Genomic DNA, 23,985 nt, shown 5'->3' on the forward strand with positions numbered 1-23,985 from the left:
CATCAGTGATGGCGCAGATTACGAGACGCAAGGAGCCTGAGAAGTCTCCAGGAATACATTGGCTATGTCTCGCTCTACTCAGCACTCTACCTTTATGTCTTGCAACGACAGAAGATGATGCCTGTCATGTCTGCGAGTGTGACAGTTTTAAGAAAATTGTAAACTGCAGTGGAAAAGGTCTGAAATCGCTGCCAAACGGAATACCACAGGACACAACCTTGCTGTAAGTTAGCTCGTGTGGTTTTAAATCAGTAGTAGGCTTAAAAGTTAGTATCTATGGAAGTGTAGATAGGACATGGTTAAAAATAAATCTAATTCGTACGTACGAATTACTAAACCGTACGTACGAATTACTAAATCGTACGTACGAATTACTAAACCGTACGTACGAATTACTAAATCGTACGTACGAATTACTAAACCGTACGTACGAATTACTAAACCGTACGTACGAATTACTAAATCGTACGTACGAAATAATTAGTAATTCGTACGTACGGTTTAGTAATTCGTACGTACGATTTAGTAATTCGTACGTACGATTTAGTAATTCGTACGTACGGTTGAGTAATTCCAGTGGCGTAGCCAGGAATTTTCCAGTGGGGGGAGGGGGGGGGGGCGCCGGGGGGGGGGGCTGGAACATTTCAGTAGGGGGGGGGGCGTCATGTAGATCAATGATATTTTTTTTAGAAACTCAAAATCTCAGTGGGGGGGGGGCGACTTGGGGGGGGGCGACAAGGTTTCATGGGGGGGGGGGAGGGCTGTCGCAGTGGCGTGGCCACGGGGGGGGGGCGTGGGGCTGACAGCCCCCCCCATGAAACCTTGTCGCCCACCAGTCGCCCCCACTGAGATTTTGAGTTTCTAAAAAAATTATCATTGTTCTACATGACACCCCCCCCCCATGAAATGTTCCAGCCCCCCAGCGCCGCCCCCCCCCCCCAACCCCACTGACAAATTCCTGGCTACGCCACTGCCCCCACGCCCCCCCCCCCTCCCGTGGCTAAGCCACTGAGTAATTCGTACGTGCGATTTATTAATTCGTACGTACGGTTTAGTAATTCGTACGTACGGTTTAGTAATTCGTACGTACGAATTAGTAATTCGTACGTACGAATTAGTATTTCGTACGTACGGTTTAGTAATTCGTACGTACGGTTTAGTAATTCGTACGTACGAATTAGTATTTCGTACGTACGAATTAGTATTTCGTACGTACGGTTTAGTAATTCGTACGTACGAATTAGTTTTATTTTTAACCATGTCCTATCTACACTTCCATAAGTATCCCTATGAAGTTTGATTTTTTTCGAACGACTTTTCAAAGCTGATGATGTCCTTGAACGGTTTTCTTTTAATGTAGACTTCAGAGCCAAACATGTCATTGACAACTAAGAGATTTGTATGTTGCTTCTTCATGCTTGAGCTGAATTTAGGCTCGGCCCAAATCGCCGGTGTCGCGCCTGAAGCTAGTCTTTGCAGTATGCGTACACGTACACACACTGAAGTGGTACGCGTATTATATGGCACGGTTGCACTCTGAGCACGACGTTGATGTGCATGGAATGAATTCAGGGCTGGATTTCGAAGGCAGTGTGGGTTGTGGATATCGACTTACGTTCGTCTGGACACAAGCGTCCCTCTCCTAATTCAAAAGCTGAAGTGAAACAAAAATGATAACGTAGCCTGGAGCGACTTTTGTTTTTTCAATGTCTCTTTAATTTTTTTAGGGTGCACCCTCCCTTTAAAGTTAGCAGAATCATGTGAAATTACTCGGAAATAAATGTAGGCCTACCCACCGATTTAATGACCAAAAAACACTTGCTTAAAGCGAAGATAGGACCTTTTTTTTTATCATATACCCTGTGAAACTATCCCGCCTAAAATTGTAGTTCAAAAAAAAAGTGCCATTCAAGATTGTAATGAATAACAAAATATAACACTTTTTTGGGTAGAAACCAATGAATTTCAAATTGTAATGTGAATATAAATTTAATTTATGCACTAATGCTGCATTAGGCCTACAACTCTTATGTTTTCTTTCCCAGCTGTTTTCCATAGAAATCTGCAAAGTAATATACTTGGAGTTATCTATATACTTGTATAATTCTGCGACTCAGTTTTATCGACATTTTTTGAAAATCCCGGTTTTTTTCACACAGATCCTTCAGTAATAATGAGCTGGCAACACTGAAGACAAATTCATTCCGGAACCATACATGGCTTGCTTTGTTGTAAGTAGGCTTATTACAAACCGTAAAGTTGTGTCTGCCAATGAACAGCCTAGAGCTAGGGTATAGCCTACGTGCAAGACTGGTGCCAAGTCACAAACTGTGTTTTGTTAGTGTCTTTGATACTGTAATTTCATAGGTCTTGAACGGCCACGTGTCCATGTTTGTCTACTTTATTGTGACCCCAACAAAGTTTACACTTTTTCAGACGCAGATTTCTCAAAATTGGGGAGACATATTGAAATTGCTTTAAGATATTCCCAATCTACAAAGTCTTGGTGGCGTATGGTGTAAAATGGCATTGAAAATAAAGCCTGAATTAAGTAAGTAACGACGGCCGTTATACAAAAAAAATGGTCATAAGCCAGTTACTCCACACGCGTGTATACATGGGTATGTAAACACGTGCAATCGCGGACTAGGGACAAAAGGGTTAGGGCACAAACAAAGGGTCCACTATTGATCGATAGTCCACGATTGAAATTCGTGTACAAAACCAACGAGAACTGGTGCTAAAAAGTAGGAGTACAAACAAAGGAATGAGGATAAGGGACAATAGGGGGTCCACGATTGCCGGTGTTTACAAAGATGGATGCGTGGTCATCGTTATGGCAGTTCTTTGTGAAAGCAGTGATATTGTTTTGACCAAGTTTCATAGAGTTGCATGTGCACCAACTGGTTTTTGACCGTTTCTCAAATGGCCGTCGTTTCTGAATTGAGGCTGTATTTTCAAATGCCACTTCCACCATATTCCGCCAAGACCTTGTAGTTTAGGAATATCTTAAAACATTTTCAATATGTCTCCTCAATTTTGAGAAATCTTCGTCTGGTGAAAAAGTGTAAACTTTTTCGGGGCCACCCTGTACACTGCGTTGCTATTAATTACCTTGTACACGCTGTGCATGTGTTGCCTATAAATTACCTCATTTACACTGCGTTGCATATAAATGATGTTTACGTTCGTGTTTTAGAGGTGCTAATCATCCCAAAGTAAGAACTTTTTCACAGAAATGATAACGCCTAAAAGCAGTAATGCAACTATTTTTTTGGCGTTGAATTAAAACATAAGAAAAAGTTTTCCTGGCATTTTCAAACGCTTTCCTTTCCAATTCAACGATTTTTACATTCAAATTCGTCCAGCAAAATCAATTTAGTGCAATTTCAATATTTAATTTCGTCCTTTTTTCATACAATTTCAATTTTGGTAGAGGCAAATTCAAACCATGAGCTGACATATTCGTCTAGGAGTATTCAATTTCGTTTCGTCTACGCCGAACCGTGATATTCAGAAAACTGATGCCACCCAATTTAATCCAAACCTTGTTTACTTTCGTCGTACTTCATTGTGACATCTTCAGTAGAAGGCATACAGGCCGCTGATAAGAATTATTTTCCACTTTTTTATTTCCTTGTTTCTTCATAAATTTATTGTTTGTTTCTTTTGCTTTTGTCTTCTTAAAACTGCGTTTGAATCAGTTTTGGGCATACATGTTACACAGAGAACGGTGGGCTCTCTTAGTTTGTGGCAGTGGCGTACCCAGGATTTGTTTTTTGGGGGGGGGGGGCCTCATAAAAAAATTTTTTTACAAACTTGTTAAAAGTTGGATTTTTTCAAACAATTTTGCCCCAAATTTTTGGCCGCAGAAAAAAAAATTGGGTTTTTTTTTTAAGGGCGGCCGATTTTGGGGTGTTTTTTTTTGAAGGGCGGCCTATTTTGACGTTGGTGGCGCCACTTACACCCCTATTATGCTACTCGAAAAAAAGGCCACATTCATATAACCAAGGCCAAATCGTGGGACTAAAAAAAAATGACAACCTCTTCGGACGGGGGGGGGGGGGGCTAAAGCACCCCGAGGCCTCCCCCCGGGTGCGCCACTGGTTTGTGGCATTTCCTTCTTTCATTTTAACACTAGTTTTACTCGTTTCAAAACATTTAAAATTATGTTAGAAATTATGTTTTGTTGTTCTTGGTCATATATTTATTTGTTTTTTGGTAACTGCTCTGATTTGGGATAACATCATGCGAACGAATGTGCCAAATGGTGTTCATTTCTGGCCTCTGATGGGTACTTTGTGTTGTGTGAACATTTTTAGGAAAAAGGAAGAAATTTGATTTGGGGGTCCAAAATTGCCTTTTCGTTTGGTAACTGCTAGGAAAATCATCTTTGTCTGATAACATGATGCGAACAAATGTTCCAAATTGTGCTCGATGACACAATGAAAATACACACACACCAGACTACTTCACGCATAACACACGTTTTAAATTGATTGACAGACGAATTTAATCTCTGAATGCTGTCATTATTTTAGCAATAGCTAAGGCGAATTTGGTCTGTAGCAACGAATACTCTTATTTTACGAAAAACACGTGAAATTTTTTTTTTTCTGATAAGAAGTTTAAACTTGTTTAAACGGCATATTCATGTTTGTTTAATTATCTGGGGAAAATGCGCAATAAGGTGACCTTTTTGTATTTTAATTTATGTTAGGTATTTCAAGAACAATCAGATATCTGTCATCGAGCCAGGAGCTTTTAGCGGCCTTACCAGCTTAATCCGCCTGTAAGTTTTTTGTATGCAATGTCCAGAAACATTTATGTTGTTACTTGCCGTGCAGTTTGCTATACCAGTCATGAAATCTGTTTAAGTATTACGCGCTTTGATGCAAACAGACAGATAATTACTGATACATGTTCACGGGTAACTGCCTGGACACTTTGCAAATTTTCACTCAAAGTCGATTTTTTCCTTTTAAATGCTTGTTCTTTTTGGAGCAATACAAAAGTTATCCATTTTCAGTGACACACCGACCGAAAAAAAAATCCGGCCACACCAGGTACGTAATGGAAAAAATTCAGTTATCGCAAGGGAAACTGATGCCCAGAGGTAGACGAGTTGAAGATGTCCATGAATAAAAAAAAAACAGAAGAAAAATTCTTAAAGTTGTATTCTATTTGATTCTGAAATTTCATATTTTTGACGCTGCACCAATAGGCTTAAGCTGCTTACAGTTTTTCTATAGTTTTCTCACAGTGATGATTGTTGTTTCTGAGATTTAAAAATGTCATTGAATAAAGGCTACACTGGCAGTTCCGCCGCTGACAATTTGTATACCTAGTCTAGTAAAATGGGGCCAGCATAATAAACAATCGACTTACAGTTCTCAAAGTTATTCAAAAATTTCCTTAGAATGGGGGAGGGGCGTGCCCCGACCCCCTATAGCAGGGGCACGCCTTCATTCAATATCACCCCCCCCCCCATCTCAATGCGATTATACGATTATTAGGAACCTCTTGACCTGTTTTCGATTTCCATGCGTAGTACCTGATGTCAACATGATTACTTATTAAACCTTGTAGGGATCTGTCAAAGAATAGGCTGATGGAGTTGACTCCAGACATGATGAAAGGTGTCGGTGGATCTGTCATTGGGTAAGCCTTAATAAGCCTTACGATGCGAAATTAAAAGCCGAGAGGTTCGCAAGTCCTCATCTGAGCTGTGAAGATAGTTGGGTCCCCTCCCTAGCCTCTATCAAACCAATGACGAACTTTGAAACACCAGTTGGATAAGTTGGATCAGGATTAGAAGTCCACCGATACCCTCTGTCCTGTAAAAACAGGGTCAGCACGAGAAGACAGGATTTGATTAGGAGAGGCTAATGGGGAGACGCCGTGCTATAAATGGGACACTTCAGTGAGAATGGAGCTGCTCATTTCACCATTCGATCCCCGGCACATCATAAACCCATTTGATGGCCGACTTGATGATGATGATTTCTTAATTTCATGTTATAAGTATGCTCCCCTCAGCGATATCATAACCAAGACAAGGTTTTAGGGGCTTTATATTGTAGCGGAAAGTGTAGGGACTTGTAGCTAGTTTATTTACAACGTCATTCCTATTGCACTAACGTAAATTCTCTGTGTGTTGGTGACTGGGCGGAGCGTAAGTGCCCAGTTATTGAATGCACGTACGCTATTGGTTGCCTAAGGCCCATAGGTTTAGTACATGCATATGATTGTGTTTGTGCGGCGTATGCATGTTCACGTGAGGGCTATTCACGTGATCGCACGGAGGAGTTGTGCTGTGGACAGCGGACGGTACGGTCGTGTATTGCTCGCGTTCTGTGTTTTGGGTAATGCTGACGCGCACTGTGTAAATTGCGCTGGCCCTGACTGTGCTGAAGTTGCGCTGTCTGATGCTGACGCACAGCCGTACAAGTGAATGTACGGTACGATGCTGACGCTAGCTTGCATGGGTAAGGCGTAAATCAGGTTAAGGCTGACAGCGCGTGTTAATTACATGAGCGTACATTGCTTACTTAGTGTACGTTGCTGACTTAGTGTGCATTGTTTACTTAGGTACATTGTTTACCGTAGGTACGTTGTTGACTTAGCCGTGCAATGTTTACATTAGTGTACATTGTTGACTTAGCAGTGCATTGTTTACATTGGGTGCATTGTTCAAGCGTGCGCGTTGCTGCTTAGTTGAGGCCGCAGTTAACTCCCAAGTGTGATTAAGTGACCCTGATAATTAACAACCCCATCAAAACTCAATCACTACTGCATATTTCTTGATTATTGTATAATACATTACGATTATATTTGTGGTGCCGACATTCCTGTTGTCCATGTGTATTTGTTGTTGGTTTATTGTGCAATTAACAGAGGGTAATCACAATCATCATAATCGGCGGTATATTTCCTCCAAAACGGACCTGCTCCCTTGGCCTTGAGGTCGCTCTGAGTGGTCTCTCGTCTTGGGAAAGCTTGCGTTCGGGAAGATCAGCTACACTCTAATAGGTGTCAGACTTGGTCCCAACGAACTTTGGTTTGGCCCGGGGAGATCGCCGCCACAATATAAACACAATCTTGAAATGTCCTGGTCGGCCATGTCACTTTCGAAAGGCTGGGGATCTTCTTATATAGTGCAGTGATGGGGAACTGCATACAAAAAAGTATGCAGTTCCCGGCAACGTGCATTAACATGTACATTATGCCCATTTTACGCCCATTCTCACAGTATCACTGTTGAATTGACCGGTAAAGGGTGTCAGGTAGGCCGTATTTTAGATATTTCATCATTTTTAAAACAGATGCAGGTTTGGTTAGGTAATTATGTTAATGTTTATTAAAAAATGTGGGGGAAAATTATTGACGGCCAGGGCCATTGCCATTGATGTGACTGTCAATACCCCTCCCCTCCCCAAAACCCCAAACAAACAAATAAACAAACAAACAAACAAACAAACAAACAAACACCCCAACACCCCAATAAACAAACAAATAAACAACCCTGAACACCCCAACAAACACCCAACAAACAACCCAACAAACAACCAACTAAACAAACACACAAACAAACAACCAAACACCCCAACAACCAACCAAACAAAGAAACAAACAACCCCAACAACCCCAACAAAAAGCCCAACACCCCAACAAACAACCCAACAAACAGTGGGGTTGAATGTCCTTCGTCCCTTGTACTAACGTTAACATTACACCTACTTATAAACTACAGGGGAAAGAGTAGCTAGCTGGTAAAAGCGTATTACTCAAAAGCCATGTAGGAACGAGGTATCTATTACGTTTATTGTCTTATGATTCTATCAGTCTTTCATATCTTCCTTTTTCTTTAAGGTATTACAGGCTTGACTTCAGCGCATCTAATAATAATATCAGAAGCATCAGCCCATACACATTTAGTGGAGGTTACTCCTACCTTCGTGTGTAAGTATAGTCGTTATTAAGTTACAGACGTTACAATAATAGGGCCTATACGCATGTGTCCTCCCAGTTCTATATATGGGTCGGGGACGCGGACGATCCTAACTGAGGACAGGCAAAGGCTTCAATGAAGCCTTCAATATGAGGTGCCAACGGCACATCTTCGGTGTCCGGTCGATCGTCCGACTTTGTCACCAACACCACTATCATGGGGACCACTAGTCTAGGGGCCTAGACGTTGTTATGGTTTGATTTCGCTCGTACCCCCCGCCCTGCAAACAGGGCGCTGGTATAAGGGCTGATGAGCTTCACAGAATCTTGTGAAGGAAGTTCAGATTGACCTTCGCATGCAGCTAGCGCGCTACGCATGATGGGCACCGGAAGCTAGATTGTGTGACGCGTTTCACGGCACAGGTCACGCAAATCTATCCAATGAGAGCTCAAATGACGTCAGCCCTGACCAGCGTCCTGTTTGCAGGGCGGGGGGTACGAGCGAATGGTTTGATACGCGACAACCTGCCGCCGCGAGAGGGCGCTATCACGACCAACCATGATCAGGACCAACCATGATCAGGACTTGTCAGGAACAACGTCTAGGGAATCTCGTATTCGTTGTGTAATGCGCGCACCTGTTTGGCCTAATCTGCAGTGCGCAATTCAAAAAATTATAGTAGTTAAGCAAACTCTCAAATTTCTTCCAGTGCAATAACAGATGCAGCAAGACCTTTGTGCAACTTCACTGGTCAGCTCTTTTGTTATGTTTAGTCTGTGTGGATCGTAATTGCCTGCATAAGTCGCGCATGCACGCTAGTTTCCCCCATTTTTTTTTTGGGGGGGGGGATTTCAGCAGACAAGTCCGTGGGCGATATTGGTCGGTCGTGATAGCGCCCTATCGCGGCGGTGGGGCATTGCGGCCGGCCGCGAGTTATCGCGTATCAAACCATAACAACGTCTAGCCCCTAGACTAGGGGACCACCGGTTTTGAGGATTTCCGTGCTACCATCTTACGGAGGCGTAATTCCCTCTTTGGTCACGTCCAATGGCTACCGGATGACAGACCAGCCCATGCCGCCCTTGTCCACGTACTAGGGGGACTCCAGCCTGACACTGCCTGGAAGAGACCCAGGGGCCGACCTCGCAACACCTGGGTGCGGCAGCTAGAAGTTGACCACAAGACACGTGCACATCAGCTGTGGCAGTCTGCATCTGATCGTCTGGTCTGGGCGACTCAACGTCCCCCATGATGGATTAGGAGAATGATGATGATGATGTTTTGGTTAGCCCATAAACATTTCATGTTCGTCCTGGATGTACGGTATTTGAAATGAAACGCAGTAGCGGTTTTTTTTACAAACTTTTCTTTAATGGGAAATAAAAATATTCAAATGCATTTATTTATTAATTTAATAGAAACGTCGAAAACAATGAGTTGTTGGAGATTCCCTCCAGGCTCTTCTATCGTCCAGGCCGAGAACATCACGTACTGAATCTGCAAGTCTGGTAAAAGTTATCTTATTGTTATCTTCTAGAGGATGGGGAGAAAAAAAATGGGAGGTTGGGTTGGCTGGTCGGTTAGTAGTCTTGGCCCAAGATTGATAATGCTCAATGCAGAGCATCGCTGGTGATTGTTGTAGAGCGCCCTCGCACAATTGTCCATGGCTAGTGAGACCTGGCAAACTGGTCTAATCGTGTCGTTATAGGGCGCACAATCGATTGTGCGCCCTATAACGACACGATTGCAATCCGCTATCGATCACTACCGTCTTCTATCTGGTTAGTGTAATCAATCCTATCACTAACAAAATTGTTGTTTATTGGCAGAGATGCTCATATGAATTATTCTTTTTTACAGGGATTTCAGTGGAAACAAAATTCAACATGTGGCTGCCGATGCATTATTCGGAGTGAAAGGCGTACAAGAGGTGTAAGTATAATCTTATGTATTATTTCAATAAGGGAATAAATGTGTGCTCCGGAGGTTTTTATTACTCTGTTTAATACCACTTAGAGTCTGGGTGCTGATAATTACCCGAGCCGGAGGCGAGGGTAATTATCAGCACCCAGACTCTAAGTGGTATTAAACAGAGTGATAAATACCGACGGAGTACATATTTATTCCCATTCATAAATACCTTTTCGGTAAAAAAAAATCATATAATTCGTTCAAAACATCCCGATTTTGTTCAACAAATTCACTTTATGCTCTTTGAATCATCCCTCCTGCAAAATAATGGAGTGTTCAGCTGGCGAGTAAGATGAAAACAACCCTTTTATGGAGATTGACGCGCGCGTATCATGTTCTATGCGATGTCGCACAGAACGCACCTGGCGCGTTGCGTTTTGAATTTAGAACTATAAAATTCTAACTCCCTGGTAGTGTTGCGCATGCCTACGTGAGGATTGTGAACGTTCAACCAATGAAACGATAAGAGGCACTGGATTTTTAGGAGTCCACATTATATTGTGACACTGGAAAAGTGTTTAAGACCAGCTAGCCATGTCTTTATCATCCGTTTAATACCGGCCACGTGACTGGCTCTCGACCAATAGGAATGGCTAAACTGTCTGAGGTATTTATGAATATCAAATAAAATAATGTTGATATGCAGTTAAAGGGAAGATACAACATTTGCAAACTTCAAAAAACAAAATTATCAAATTATCACAAAATACCTGACGGGATTGTTAAAGAATGACAGTCTAAAAGCATCCTATTAAATCGTGGCTCCTGGTGTGCTGACAATTTCAAGAAAACTGGTTTTTTTTGCAACGCTGGTCGGCCCGGCGACCAGCTTTGGAGAAAACTGACTGTTTTTGTAAACTGCTCCTAATTGTTCACATTTAGTTTGCCGCACTTTCTTTGCAATTGATTACTCATCTGTGAAGTGGTACAAGCGTGCTAGACTGATTCTCTGATCTTACCATTCCCCAAAGTCTATAAATTGCTCCGTTTCATCTTAAGTGGGGTCAGGGAACCAGACTACAAGAACATGGTTGGTTTTCTTGGACATCTCCGGACCAAAATCGTGAAACAATGTTTGCTATTACATACTAATCCTCCCAGTCCATTTATTTTTGAAAATTGCAGCAAAAGCAAATGTTGTGCATTCCATTTAAAGGTATAAGTATGAAACGTGGGGCATCAGATGATACCGACAAATAAGTGTTCTTCGTTGATACATATTTTTGAAATGTGGACACAAACCTAAAAATTGATTGACAATCTGTTCACCGTGGAAAGATGGTCACGCCAAGACTTGAAATATAATTGACCTATCGCGGTAGAATCTCGTCGACGCAGCTTGTGAAATATTGTCAAATATATACATGATTATACAAATGGACGCGGAACGTGCAAAATCTGAGACAAACAAATAACCATAAGGTTGTCTAAAGGGCGTGGATAATTCGCAAACCGCGGTAGGTCAATTGCCAGTAAAACATTTTTTTTCTGATCCTGCTGACTGCATGGTACCTATTAAAACAATCAAGATAACGTCTTCTTCTTTTTCTTAGCGGTGAAAACGAATTTTATTTTTGTCTTGAATTTTTCATATTCTGTACTTTAATATGTGAATTACTGTTAAGTCAATTTTGAAAAAAAACACACCATAATTCAAATTTTGACTGGTTCACTGCCCAATAGGGTTGTGCATTCATGTACTCTGCTTGTCTGTCATCAGTTTGTGTCAGTGGTGCAATAAGAAGCTTTGTAGTATCTCGTGAAATTAATTGAAATATGCTAAAGTTAAATCTAATTTTGTTTCGTACTAGATTTCTAAGTTCCAACAACATTGCATCTCTGCCCGAAGACCTGTTTGCCAACGTTACTGTGTTCGGAACCCTGTAAGTTATTGTAGGTTCATTGTATGAACTTCACTCAAAGATCCTTTTTTTTTCCTGGTCAAATAATAGCTAAAATTAAAAAATAAATGTACTAACAAATCGCATGGTGCGGATCCAGAGGGGGGTTTGGGGGTTCAAGCCCAAACCCCCCAGCTCCGACTCCGTTTTGTTTCTTAACAAATAGATTAAAAATATCATTTTGAATCATCTGAATTATATTCTTTCTTTTTTCACAGAGATCTGTCTTCAAACGATCTGTCAAGCATCCCGGATGGACTTTTGCGTTTTCAGCGGAAACTTCGAACTCTGTATCTCCACCAAAACTTCATTAGAGTTCTCAGAAGGGAGATGTTTGTTGGACTTCAGAACTTAAGGACTTTGTAAGTGATATTACACGTGAAAAAAAACCAAGAGTCAATATTTTACCGACAGCACAATTTTTAAATAATACATATTCTTGCCTTTTGTTATATCCTTAGAATATGTTCAGATTTACAAATTTAACAACCTTCTAAAGCAACAAGCTTAATATTTGTGAACTAAAAACATCGATAATATAAGTTCTCCCGGCTATTTTCATTTAAATTCATCAAGTCTAACAATCAATTTCATCCGAGAAACTTTTTGCACGCTTTTACCAAAACCAATTTAGTCATTTAATTTCAAAGTTTGGTCACCCTCTTTAAACACTGGGTCGAGAATATTCGTCATTGCAGATCAAATTCGTCTAAGCTGTTAGCAGCATTCAGACATCGAATGTGTGATATCAATTAATTTAAAACTCTTGTTAAGTAAGTCTGGTTGTTTTCCTAAGTACTATTTGGCTCATTCACGGATCAAGTACAGTACTGAACTCAAAGAACAGTTACCAAAACAGTGTAGTAAAGATTACCAGGATCAACAAAGCAAAATGCTTTAAATAAATAATCGAAAAAAATAAGTGTCAAAATGAAAGACGGAAATGTCTAAAAACACGAATGGAGACTCTTAAATGTCCTCGTATATGTTATTATAGGTTTTCCCAGCTATTTTAACACTTTTACCACACGCATTCCGAATATTGATACTTTAATTTCGTCCCCGAACATCGCCAAGCTCACTTCTCAATTTGAGTTTCAGAAAGCCACCACTAGATTTCATTTAAGGTTCAGTATAATTCAAATTGTAAGCATTCCGATTCGTCCAGAATCTTTGAAGTTCGTCTCGTGAAGCCATCGGCGTTGAATTGACAAAGCAAATTCGTTTTTTTGTCAATCGTTTTCATGTTGTTGTCATTACATTTCGTCCCTGGTGACTTAAAATCGTATACGATGCGCCCAATATTTAGACTTATTTGAAGAATTATGCGAATTAAAACAATGATAATTCAACATATATTTCCTTATATGTATAAATAAAAGTAGTTTGCTGTAAGGCATGAATTATTATTTCTGTGTTTCACAATTAACATTCGAGTCAAAAATTGACATTTCACAATATGCACTGAAATGACATGGACACTAAGCATTAAGTTCAAAGACCTTCTTAATGTTGTTCTTTGATAGACATACCTTATTTCTGTTGTTTTATTCATATACATATATCAAAGAGCAACATTACGAAGGAGTTTGATCTTAATGCTTAATTTCCATATGCTAAGCAAAGAGCATATTGTGAAAGTTCAATTTCTGATTTTAATGTTTATTGTAAAAGAAAACTCAAAATTTACAGCTATATACTTTCATTTATAAGGAAATATTTGTAACAAATTAAAATTTAATTAATGCGCAAAGAAGTCCAAAGATTGGGCACATTTTTAATCGCAATGTTGTTAGTCACCAGAGACATTAAAACGAATGAAAAAACGAATTTGCTTTTTCAATTCAACGCCAATTGCTTCACGAGACGAATTTCAAAGATTTTGGACGAATCGGAATGCTAACAATTTGAATTATACTGAACCTTAAATGAAATCTAGTGGTGGCTTTTTGAAATTCAAATTGAGAATTGAGCTTGGCGATGTTCGGGGACGAAATAAAAGTATCGATATAGGGAATTCGCGTGACGAGACGAAATCGAATACTCTGGGACACAAAGTGTTTTAATTTGCTTGAACTAAATTTGAAATTGTCCGACGAAAAGACGAAATTAAACATTCGAAGTGCACTAAATCGATGTTGCTGGACGATTTTGAATAATAGGATCGGTGAATTCAAACGATAAACGTTTAAAAATAGCCGGGAAATCCTATAATGACGTCTCTGTGATGTAACTCAAATATGAATGGAAATATCAAAACCAACCTTGAGCTTTATAAGTTCACTTGCTGTCCATGCATTTTGTTTCCAATAATACCACCACCTAAAATCCAAAATCCAAAGTAGAATGTTATTAACCCAACCTCTTGAAGTTTCAGCTAGGAAGATACCACACGTCTCGAGAAAACAGTGAAAACCATGCAAACCTTGTAATCACAAAACACGATGTCATCATTTCTAACTCTTAATTCCCAAAATCACTCAACTGACTGATCGTTGGAAATCACCTACGTTTCTTGAATTCTTCTAAATGACAGCAAGCCAGACGGAATTATTTCACGGGGTGTTTAGTACCAGTACGATCTTTAATTCAAGTAAGCTTTTTGATGATAATTCGGAAGGTTAATTTTGGGGTAAATGCAAATATATGTGCCTTTAACAAGTCAAGATTGTGGTATCGATCAAAATCTAAAAGTTTTACTTCTTTTGTTTGCAGAATGATTGCTGACAACCCAATAACTGAAATTGATGAGCGAGTGTTTTTTGATACGCAGCTAGTAAACCTGTGAGTAGTCCTAGTAAGGAATTTGGTGATTAAACTCTTCACGTCCTATAGATAACTTAATGGGACAGTTTGAATAAAAATACCCCATGCACACATCGCTTGGACCCAATTGGTGCAAATATCCACGTGTCCATTTAACCATAAGGTATATCAACTAGTTTGTGTTCTCGGTTTGGTTTCTTTCAATAGTTACTTGTTCAACGCGGAGTTGCGTTCAATTGGAGCCAGGCCGTTTATGACGAGAACCAATTCGCTTCTGCTTGTGTGAGTTCCAATGAAAACGAAGTGCAAAAACAATTCTCTTTATGATTTTGATTACCAGACAGTATTCATTGAACTGTGTATCTGTTAAAAAATGGGTTTTTATATATATATAAAAACACTTTTATGATTGTTAATCCACACGCTTTCGTCTCAGATCTCTTTACGGTAACGACGTCGAAGTTATTGCTGATTCGGTTTGGCAAGATTTAGGACCTCGCTGCAACGTGTGAGTATATCATTTGCATAATTATTGCATGACATTGAAGTGATTTTACATCGGACTTATATTTTGCTGTGTCGCAATTTACATGATGAGCAGTTTCATACTTAATTTGAAACTTATTTTCGGATTTCACCTCGAAATATAGTAGATTTGTTTTTCAATTGCTAATTTCCTAGCGATATAAAAGTTATTCACTTTACATTGAACAAAAGAAATCCACCGACGTTTAGTTATTGGATTCACAAAATTCGATTTATTGACTGCAAGACTAGACCCAGTAATGTGAAACGAGATTTCCTCTTTTTTTGCAAATTTTGGTCGGTCGTTCTCATACGACCGACCAAAAGTCCAAATTTAAAGAGAAAAAATAACTTCTAGCGCCCTAGTTAATAGTAAGGTTCTACTGAAAGACAATTTTGCTCTCGCAGGGCGGGTTATTTGTGCACAATATGAAAGACTTTGTTGAGACAAATACAGACGCCAATAACAATAGGTTGTGGATTCATAACCCAACACCTAAACAATCGGAATAAAGTAGTTTTTTGTTCAAACAAAACATGCCAATTGAAAATTCGTTAGTACAAAAACACTCCATTTTGAGGCGTGCATGGGGTATGCATCTTTTAGCATTCATACTTTATTTTACGCTAGCGTGCCAGCATAACTACACTCGACTGCACGGCATATCCTTTCTGTTTCCACAGAAACATCTGTTCATCAACAACGGACTCCATTATGTCAGTTGCGTCCCAAAGAACAGATTGATCTTGCTATCTATCATATATCATCGGCTCATTCAATTTCCACAGATCCATTGGCAACACACTCAGGAGAGTTCCTTTCACCAGGTCTGACCTCAATATGTAAGTCTCAATTAATATTCGGTTAGGGATCCGTGTCCACCGATGTGGCACAAACTCAAGCAACAATCTCAAGCGTTTGAGTGAGTTTAGTCGAATTATGGTTAACCATGGGCGTCGCGGGGGGGGGGGGGCAAGGAGGCTCCCCCCCCCCCGGAGAAGCACACACACACACACACACACACAGAGAGAGAAAAAAGAAAAGAAAAAGAGGCGCGAAGTCATAGTTGTGTAAATTTAATGGGTTGGGAGGGGGGCAAAATGTCCCTGCCCCCTCTAAAACTGATAAATCGAGAATGTGTTGAGAAATACAGGCATTTTTTGGTAAAAAAATCTTGGTGACGCCCATGTGGTTAACCACAGTCCTCGCCTAAACCTTCGCTAGTTAGTTGAGATTGTTTTGTGTTCATTGCATTTTCTGTATGACTGAAGTGCTAAATTATAAATTGCATTGAACCATAATTGTATCTATTCATTAAAACTATGCAGAAATTTGGTCGGGACTGATTTTGTTCAAACACTTTCCGTGACGAAGCCGGAACGAGATTTATTGATTCGAGCCGGATTCAGCTGTGAAAAAACAGGAGATAGAACATATCAGTGCACTACGTGTCATCAGGGAACCTACGGAGGAGCCCCCGAGGATTGTACACCCTGTCCATCAGGTATGTTAAGCAATTTGTAAAATGAAATATTCCGCAGACGTCGTCCACTAAGCCCCTCCCACTGCGCACTGGGCAAATTAACACGTGCTCCTCTCCAATGCCACACTGCATTTTTCTGCCGCGCGCATTATACGCGCGTGCACGCGCATGACGGACTTTTATGCACGTATGTCGGACGTAAATCACGGCTGTGATTGGTCAGAATACCATGGGGCGGTGCTTACTGGATCGGTCCATTAAAATGATATCCTTAACTTATCGAAAGGTATCGCAACACAAGCACTATATTCCCTCTCGTACAGATCTTAATGCCGAGGTTTTGTTGCTTCTGATTAATGTTCTATAACGAACAAGTTTGGATTCAATGACTGAGCTTAATTGAGGATAGTACACGTATTCAATATACAGATAATAACATTCTAAGTCGGTCTCGGCTTCTGCAGTTGGCAAGCAAACCCAATCAGTTTCATTCAAGATTTAAACTACTATTTACATGGTTGGAAATTGTGTAAATACTGTGATTAACCTTACGAAAACTAACTCAGCACAATTTAACAGAAAAAGCACTGCCCTAAAGCTTATTCTAAAATAAAAATGTAACAAAACTGTACTATTAAAGCAATGCAACATATTCGACAGGCATATAAATACAATAAAATAGTTTGTTTTGATGTCTCCTTCAGGAGGTTTTTTTCAAAACCGAACAGGACAAGTTGTGAAGAGAGGAGCAGACCTCAATTGTTTTTTCTGCAATAATGGCACATACGTTCCACCAGAAGCTCACCCTGGTAAAACCATCGGAGATTGCGTGGTGTGTCCATCAGGCACGGATACAAGCCGCCACGCAGGATTCCGCGCGTGTCCCTGTGTGTCGAATTACTACCGTAAAGATCGGTTTGGTGAATGCTTCGCCTGTCCGTTGCAAGGAACTGACTGTTCGGAAGAATATCAACATCTTCTGCCAGGATTCTGGTGGACTTGGGACTGGGGCTCGGTCGACAACTATCAATCCTACGAGAAATATGTACAAAATATCCTCATACATAACGAGAGCTACGACGAAAGCACGGTAAGGTTTAATGGTGCCTTGCCAAAAGTTCATCCATGTCCAAGAAAAGAATCGTGTCAGAATGGGGGTGACGGAATAAATGCTACATGTGAATTTGGTTATGAGGATTTCTTGTGCTCTCAGTGCATTGCCAACTACTATTCTTGGTTTAACAGATGCTTTGAATGTCCCAGATGGTATGTGTTTCTTTTAGAGATTGTGGCTGCTCTGGTAGTTATTGTTGTAATAATTATCATCGTGATGTGGGACCTTCGAAGACATCGGCGTAGAGGGCGTTCTGCCATCAATGTGTTGTTCTCCAGATTCAAGATCGTACTTGGTTTCTATCAGATCATGGGCGAGATATTCGAAGCACTGGATGGGATTCATTGGCCACAGGCACTTACTAACATTGGTTCATTTTTCCGATTGTTAGAGGTGAATATTGCGCAATTGATCGTTAGCCCTCGATGCTACTTCCCAAATTTCACATACCCAACTATTTACATAGAGTTCATAACTGGTATGAGCTTTGTTGTCTTTGTAGTGTTGTTGGCACTGAGTGTGTACGGTTGCAGGAAAAGTTACCTGAAAATGACCAAATTGTCCAAGGAGGTTTGCAACAATATGTTGGCTCAAACTAAACAAACCTGTTACCTGGTGGTGGTTATTCTTCTGTTTGTCACATATCCAAGCGTATCGAGTGCCATTTTTACCTTGCTGCCTCCTGGATGTGACGAGTTCTACCTGGATGACACCGATCACTTCAAAGTCCTTCGACTCCGATCGGACTACTCCATCGACTGCGAATCAAATCAGCATGTCAGCTACAACTACGCCGCCGAAGTGTCCCTGTGTTATGTTGTTGGCCTTCCGTTGGCACTGTTCCTCATGTTGTGGGCAAGTTGTCGAAGCAACAGGGGATCTGATCAATGCTCCTCTGCACCGTCAGATGATTGCAATGCTGGGCAGCCCTTGTGTGACGTTGCAGCTCAAACTGATCAGCCAGATAGTTTGAACACCTGTCATTCAAGAGGTTGTAGTGAGACGGATCAGTCTGGTTACCAAAACGAATCTGATGTTGGTCCTGAGTCAGATACCGAACTTTTGTGTCACGCCAATTCTGAAGAGACAAATACTTCTGAAGGTACCGGTGTGCAATCTGAAGATGTTGAACATGATGACGTGACAAGTTCAGCTCTCCCCGAGTCGGACCGAGAAAAGACTGACGACAATAAGATCACCTGGGTTAGTTTCTTGTGTGAGAACTACAAGGAGCAGTTCTGGTATTGGGAGATTGTGGAACTTGCTCGCAAAGTCCTCCAAGTTGTCTTCGTTCTGATGTTCGGTGCTGATGATCATTTCACGCTCTTTGCTACCATTGTCTTATCCGTGGCCTTTCTTATCGCCCATGCTTACTTGAAACCAATGAAGGATGCGGCAGAGCACCGTCTTCAGATGTGTTCCCTGACTACCATCTTCCTGAATCTGTCGGCAGCATCTTTGCTTCTGTTACCAAATGAAGAGAACCAGTCCAACGATGCAAGAAAGGAATTTCTGGTCGTCTTCCTGATTGTTATCAACCTGAACATAGTTGCCTTTGTGGCAGGTGATTTGAACTATTTTTTTTTTAAATTAAGAAATTTGGTTTAGAATAAGTTAGCTTATAATCCAGGTCGTTTGCTTCAAACAGCACTCTCGTTGATATAGGATCCATGTCAAAGTATAAGCCGTTACAAACCAGTGTACCACATTGTTTTATTTTTTTATTAATTAAACTTACAATTTCTGATGACATAAAACTTTTAAGTCGGATAAAAATACCGTATTATGGCAAACTCATGGATTATGTTTCCTCATTTTGATCACCGATTGTTTTTACTACCAATCCAATTACTCCAATTCGTTTGTATTTTTTAGGAAGCGCCGTTTGGACCTTAGTGAAGGCTGTATGGAAGACATCCTGCTGCAGTCGTGCTTTTGCATGCATCGTTGTCATTGGCCGTCTGATACCGCACCCAAACCGGTCGCGATCCCGTAGACCAATCAACGCATCGCATACTGAAGGGAAACGACTCTAATTAGTGGCAGACCTGTATCTGATACTATTTATGGGTCTGTGTAAAATCATCATTCTACAGGTGTATCATAGGAAAAATCTCATATGGTCTGAAAAAAATAATTCCCTGAACAATACGTATATATTTTTTTTTACTCTCGAGGAATATTTTGTATGCATCTTTCTCTTAACAAGTGGTATTGTTCACGTGATGTCTACTCATTTTTTCGTAATAAGTAGAATTTCCTTGCACTCATCTTGAATATAAGAAAAATCGATTGCAAATTAAATTGCAGTATTCAGTTGAAGGGCAAGGATTTAATGTCCCAGCTATTATAGGGCTAACCCCGAAAAAAAATCTGCCATTCACTAACTCAACAATACAAAAATTATTTACATTTGAATGAGACTTTGAGAACAAAATTCAACCCGCGTTTGGGAATAATTACCCAAAAATATTGCGAAGCATTTGCGACACAACGATAAATATGTTCTAGAACGTTAAACTGGTTCTAGACCCCATTTAGAGTCAATAACGCAGGGGCCGGGAACCAGTCGGATGGCGGGAGGATCTGTTTGTGCGCGTTAGTCTGTAGGGCTAGACGTTGTTATGATGAATACGCGACAACCCGCCGCCGCCGCGACACCCGCCGCCGCAAGAGGGCGTTATCACGATCAACCAATATCACCTGGAACTGCCAGTAACAACGTGTAGGGAATCTTGTAAAATCTTGGCAGTTCGTGGGTGAGGCTGTATTCAAATCAGATGTCTAGAGCTAGGTCTAGGTTTGCGCCCATTGAAAATACGCGGGGACGCGCTGACAATAGACGTAGCCGTAGCTCTGGTTCGGACACGGCCTGATATTGGTTGGTCGTGATAACGCCCTCTCGCGGCGGAGGGTTATCGCAGCGGCGGGTTATCGCGTATCAAATCATAACAACGCCTAACCCCTAGAGTATGCTCGTACGCAAAATCGACCAAGCAATGCCTTATGTACACGTTAACAATTTGAAAAAAATATCTTTAAAAATACAACTTGTAAATTTGTAAGAAGAAAACACATGGACAACGCGACTTTAACCACCGAAAAGCTTACAACATTATGGTACTTCTAAATTTCACTCGATGGTCTCCCTTTCTTCGGCGAACTTTCAAAATGAATAAAATTTCTGAAAAAAAGCAAAAGAAATTCGATTAAAATTTTACAGTTTGCAGTGGGATAGAGATCGTAGATGTATGATCATTGACGTGATAGAGATCATTGGCGTGAAAAATTATATTGATTTGAACGCTTTCAAAATTGTACGTCATTTAGTCCTCATTAGTCCTAATTTCCAAGCCGACACAAGCTGAAAATCGTTTACAAGGGGAGTACAATTTCTTTTAATTACAACCGATCAGTCTAGTATGTTGGTTTACTTGTTTTGGCCTGTTATTTTATTAATTGATTTCATTGTTTAAAGCAAGATACCAAGTAATTACGATCAGAACTTCCAAATTTCATTTCATTTTGGGGGTGGGGTGTTAAATAATTGTCGGCCTAACTGTGTGTGATGTAAGCAGTTGCGGCGCCAGACTCTACAATTTGGAGGGCAAGTGAGGGGCAAAGAATTTTTTTTTTAGGGAGGGGGGAGGGGAGGGGGGGGGGGGCACGTACAAAAAAATCACCGGCCTTGGGGAAAACATCTGATGCGGTTGGGCTGTCGTGATTTTTGAGAGGTTGTGGTGATGTCGTGTGACACCCTCCTTTGCGAATCATTATATTGTATGATTTGTGATTTTATGTATAAACAACGTACCTTATATATATGTACGTGTAGATCATGTTCCTTTGCGAGAGAGACAAGTTCAAGGTCGCTATGAATGGCTTGCATCTCTTCGAATACGAGCATCGTCTGCCGTTTCAAAATATCACCGCTTTGCAGATAGCTGGCGATTGTGTCGTGAACGAGATCCGATACTACTGAGCAAGCCTCGGAATTGGTTTGATGAGCAGTTTCTATGGCAACGGTGGAGAGTGGGGCCTATCTGTATAGTTCAAATTTATTTTAATCAGAGATTCACTGATTATTGGTTGCAAGATTTGAGGTCAGAAAGGCTCTTTTTTGAAATCTGCGAAATCTGGGATTTACAGACTTTACTGATTGAGTTATATTTCTGTGAAATGTTATTTTTCTGTAGTTATTTTTTTTCTTAAGATAATATATTAGTTTGTGATTCAAGCTGTAATGTATTTCATCAAGCCAAGCTTTTTTTCATTAAGATTTGAGATTTGTGATTTTGACTGTGATTGTGAAGATCAATGATTAATCTGTAGCTCATGATGATAACTTTTCATCGTCAAAAATTGCGATATCGGTAATTTCTGGTGTCTTTATAATCCGTTATGTTGTAGTAGCAGCTCAAGCGACAAATGTAAAACAACGATTGTAAGGAAAGGAAAAGTATGGAGAAGGAAGTTTAGAATATTTGTTGAGCATCGGAATGGATTTTGCTTTTATATAGTGGTAAAATGACAACAATAACGAAGGAAGTGGTCATTCTCCATGGAAATTCCGCCTACCGCTTACAGTTCTTTCTATGATAAACAAACTGAAATTAACATTAAAACCGTTTTCCAATTATAAAACGATATTATTTTATTTTCATTTACCCTGATGAAAATTTAATGTTGAAGCAATGTATGTATATTTTGTCTTTCAAATCTTGTTAATATATTTTGTATTTTGTTTTCCTTTTTTTTGGCAGCAAAACGATTTTTGGCAGAATTTAACAAATTTTTGGCTCACTTCTGGACTACACATTACATGAAAATTAGCTACTGCTGAATAAAGTAATGTTTTGATTATAAAGTATATTTTAATGTCAGCTTAAAATATTGCTCACTTTCGTTGGAAGTATACATGTACAAATGTATACTGGACTTTGTTTGATGACCGTATATATATATAGCAATAGACATTATGCTTCATGATTATACAACTTCATAATGCATACAACTTCATAATATCTTCCTCCATATTGCAATTTTAATGCGCTGCAAAAACTGTAGTGTTAATTTAACACCATTCGGTATCTATATATGACAACACCAGTAAAATTTAACACCAGATGGTCCTATATAGATACCAATGGTGTAAATTTAACACTGCAGTTCTTGCAGTGTGGAAACCGTTTGAGTTCTCGCAATTGTTAAGTTCATTTAAGGCTTTGTATACTACTGCAGGCTTTGCGCTACTTTGTGCTAATATAGAAGCTTATCGATAAGCTTATGATAAAGTATGAAGAGTGACAACTCAAGTATAGAATTAATTAATTGTGTTCACCTTAATTAGCTCCAGCTGTAATCGCGGTGCTTTATGTGGCTAAGTGGCTTAGTAGGCTTTGTGGGTACTTAATAACCATAGATCTGGAAATGTCTATACATGGTGGTGCAAAAAGAAGGAAACCAACTTTTGCCAGCAATTTTCACCTACTTGTTGAGCATATTTCAAAAATTCAATTAAATGGTAATAAAATATTGATCTTTAAACCTAAGTGACGAACAAAAACATTGCCAATTATGCATATTTTGCCTCTGAGAACAATGTCATGTGCTAAACCTGTTTGTCCACGGACGGCTTTATTCCATCCGCTTGACTGCATATGAGCACCGGAGCTTAATTCAAAGACAAAAACACTACATTTCAAATAATGCTGAGCGTTTGTTTGGCCACAACTTTGAATCCCCAAGAAACATTGGTAATTTAAAAGACAACACTCCGAGCTGAGGGATAGAGGCCGAGAGTTCCGTATATATTGCGATGAATGTCTTGCTTAAACGTCATTTTCTGTTTCAAAATATTGTTATTCAAAGGTTGCAATTTAGTGAAATTTTTTTAACGCTGTTTTGTTTTGATCCGAAACATTAATTGTAGAGGTTTATTAGGGTGATTTTTCAATTTGAATAGTTTTTATGATTATTTACAGCTTGTATGTATTTGTTTGCATGGCTTAAACAATTATATTCATAGTGCTTATGGTTATATTACTCCCCTTCATTTATTTGGTTACTTACCTCGGCACTCACACTAAGCAGTACATGATTAATGTTTCAATTATTCTCGTCTAATTCCTGTATTTTTATGGCTAGTACGATTTATACTGAAATTGCTTAACTCAACGATCGATGCGGATATCGTTTGGTTGTTACAGCAGCTATGTGCAGGGGAAATGAGTTTCTGCACGCGTTTCCGCGGACGGTCCTTCCGACCCGAAG

The 23,985-nt window shown here is 40.0% G+C and overlaps 1 protein-coding gene across 1 annotated transcript; it reads left to right on the forward strand.

The window, feature by feature from the left end:
* The first annotated feature begins 8 nt into the window (after positions 1-8).
* LOC119736791 lies at positions 9-19,748 on the forward strand. Its single transcript, XM_038210800.1, has 14 exons — positions 9-223; positions 4,721-4,792; positions 5,590-5,661; positions 9,370-9,459; positions 9,812-9,883; positions 11,734-11,805; positions 12,042-12,185; positions 14,539-14,607; positions 14,797-14,871; positions 15,026-15,097; positions 15,904-15,957; positions 16,444-16,619; positions 17,303-19,276; positions 19,588-19,748. Exons 1-14 carry the CDS (start codon positions 9-11, stop codon positions 19,746-19,748), a joined length of 3,318 nt encoding a protein of 1,105 aa, XP_038066728.1.
* Positions 19,749-23,985: the final 4,237 nt, after the last annotated feature.

This window comes from Patiria miniata, unplaced genomic scaffold (genome assembly GCF_015706575.1).
Source record: "Patiria miniata isolate m_02_andy unplaced genomic scaffold, ASM1570657v1 HiC_scaffold_3, whole genome shotgun sequence".
Taxonomy (NCBI): Eukaryota; Metazoa; Echinodermata; class Asteroidea; order Valvatida; family Asterinidae; genus Patiria; species Patiria miniata.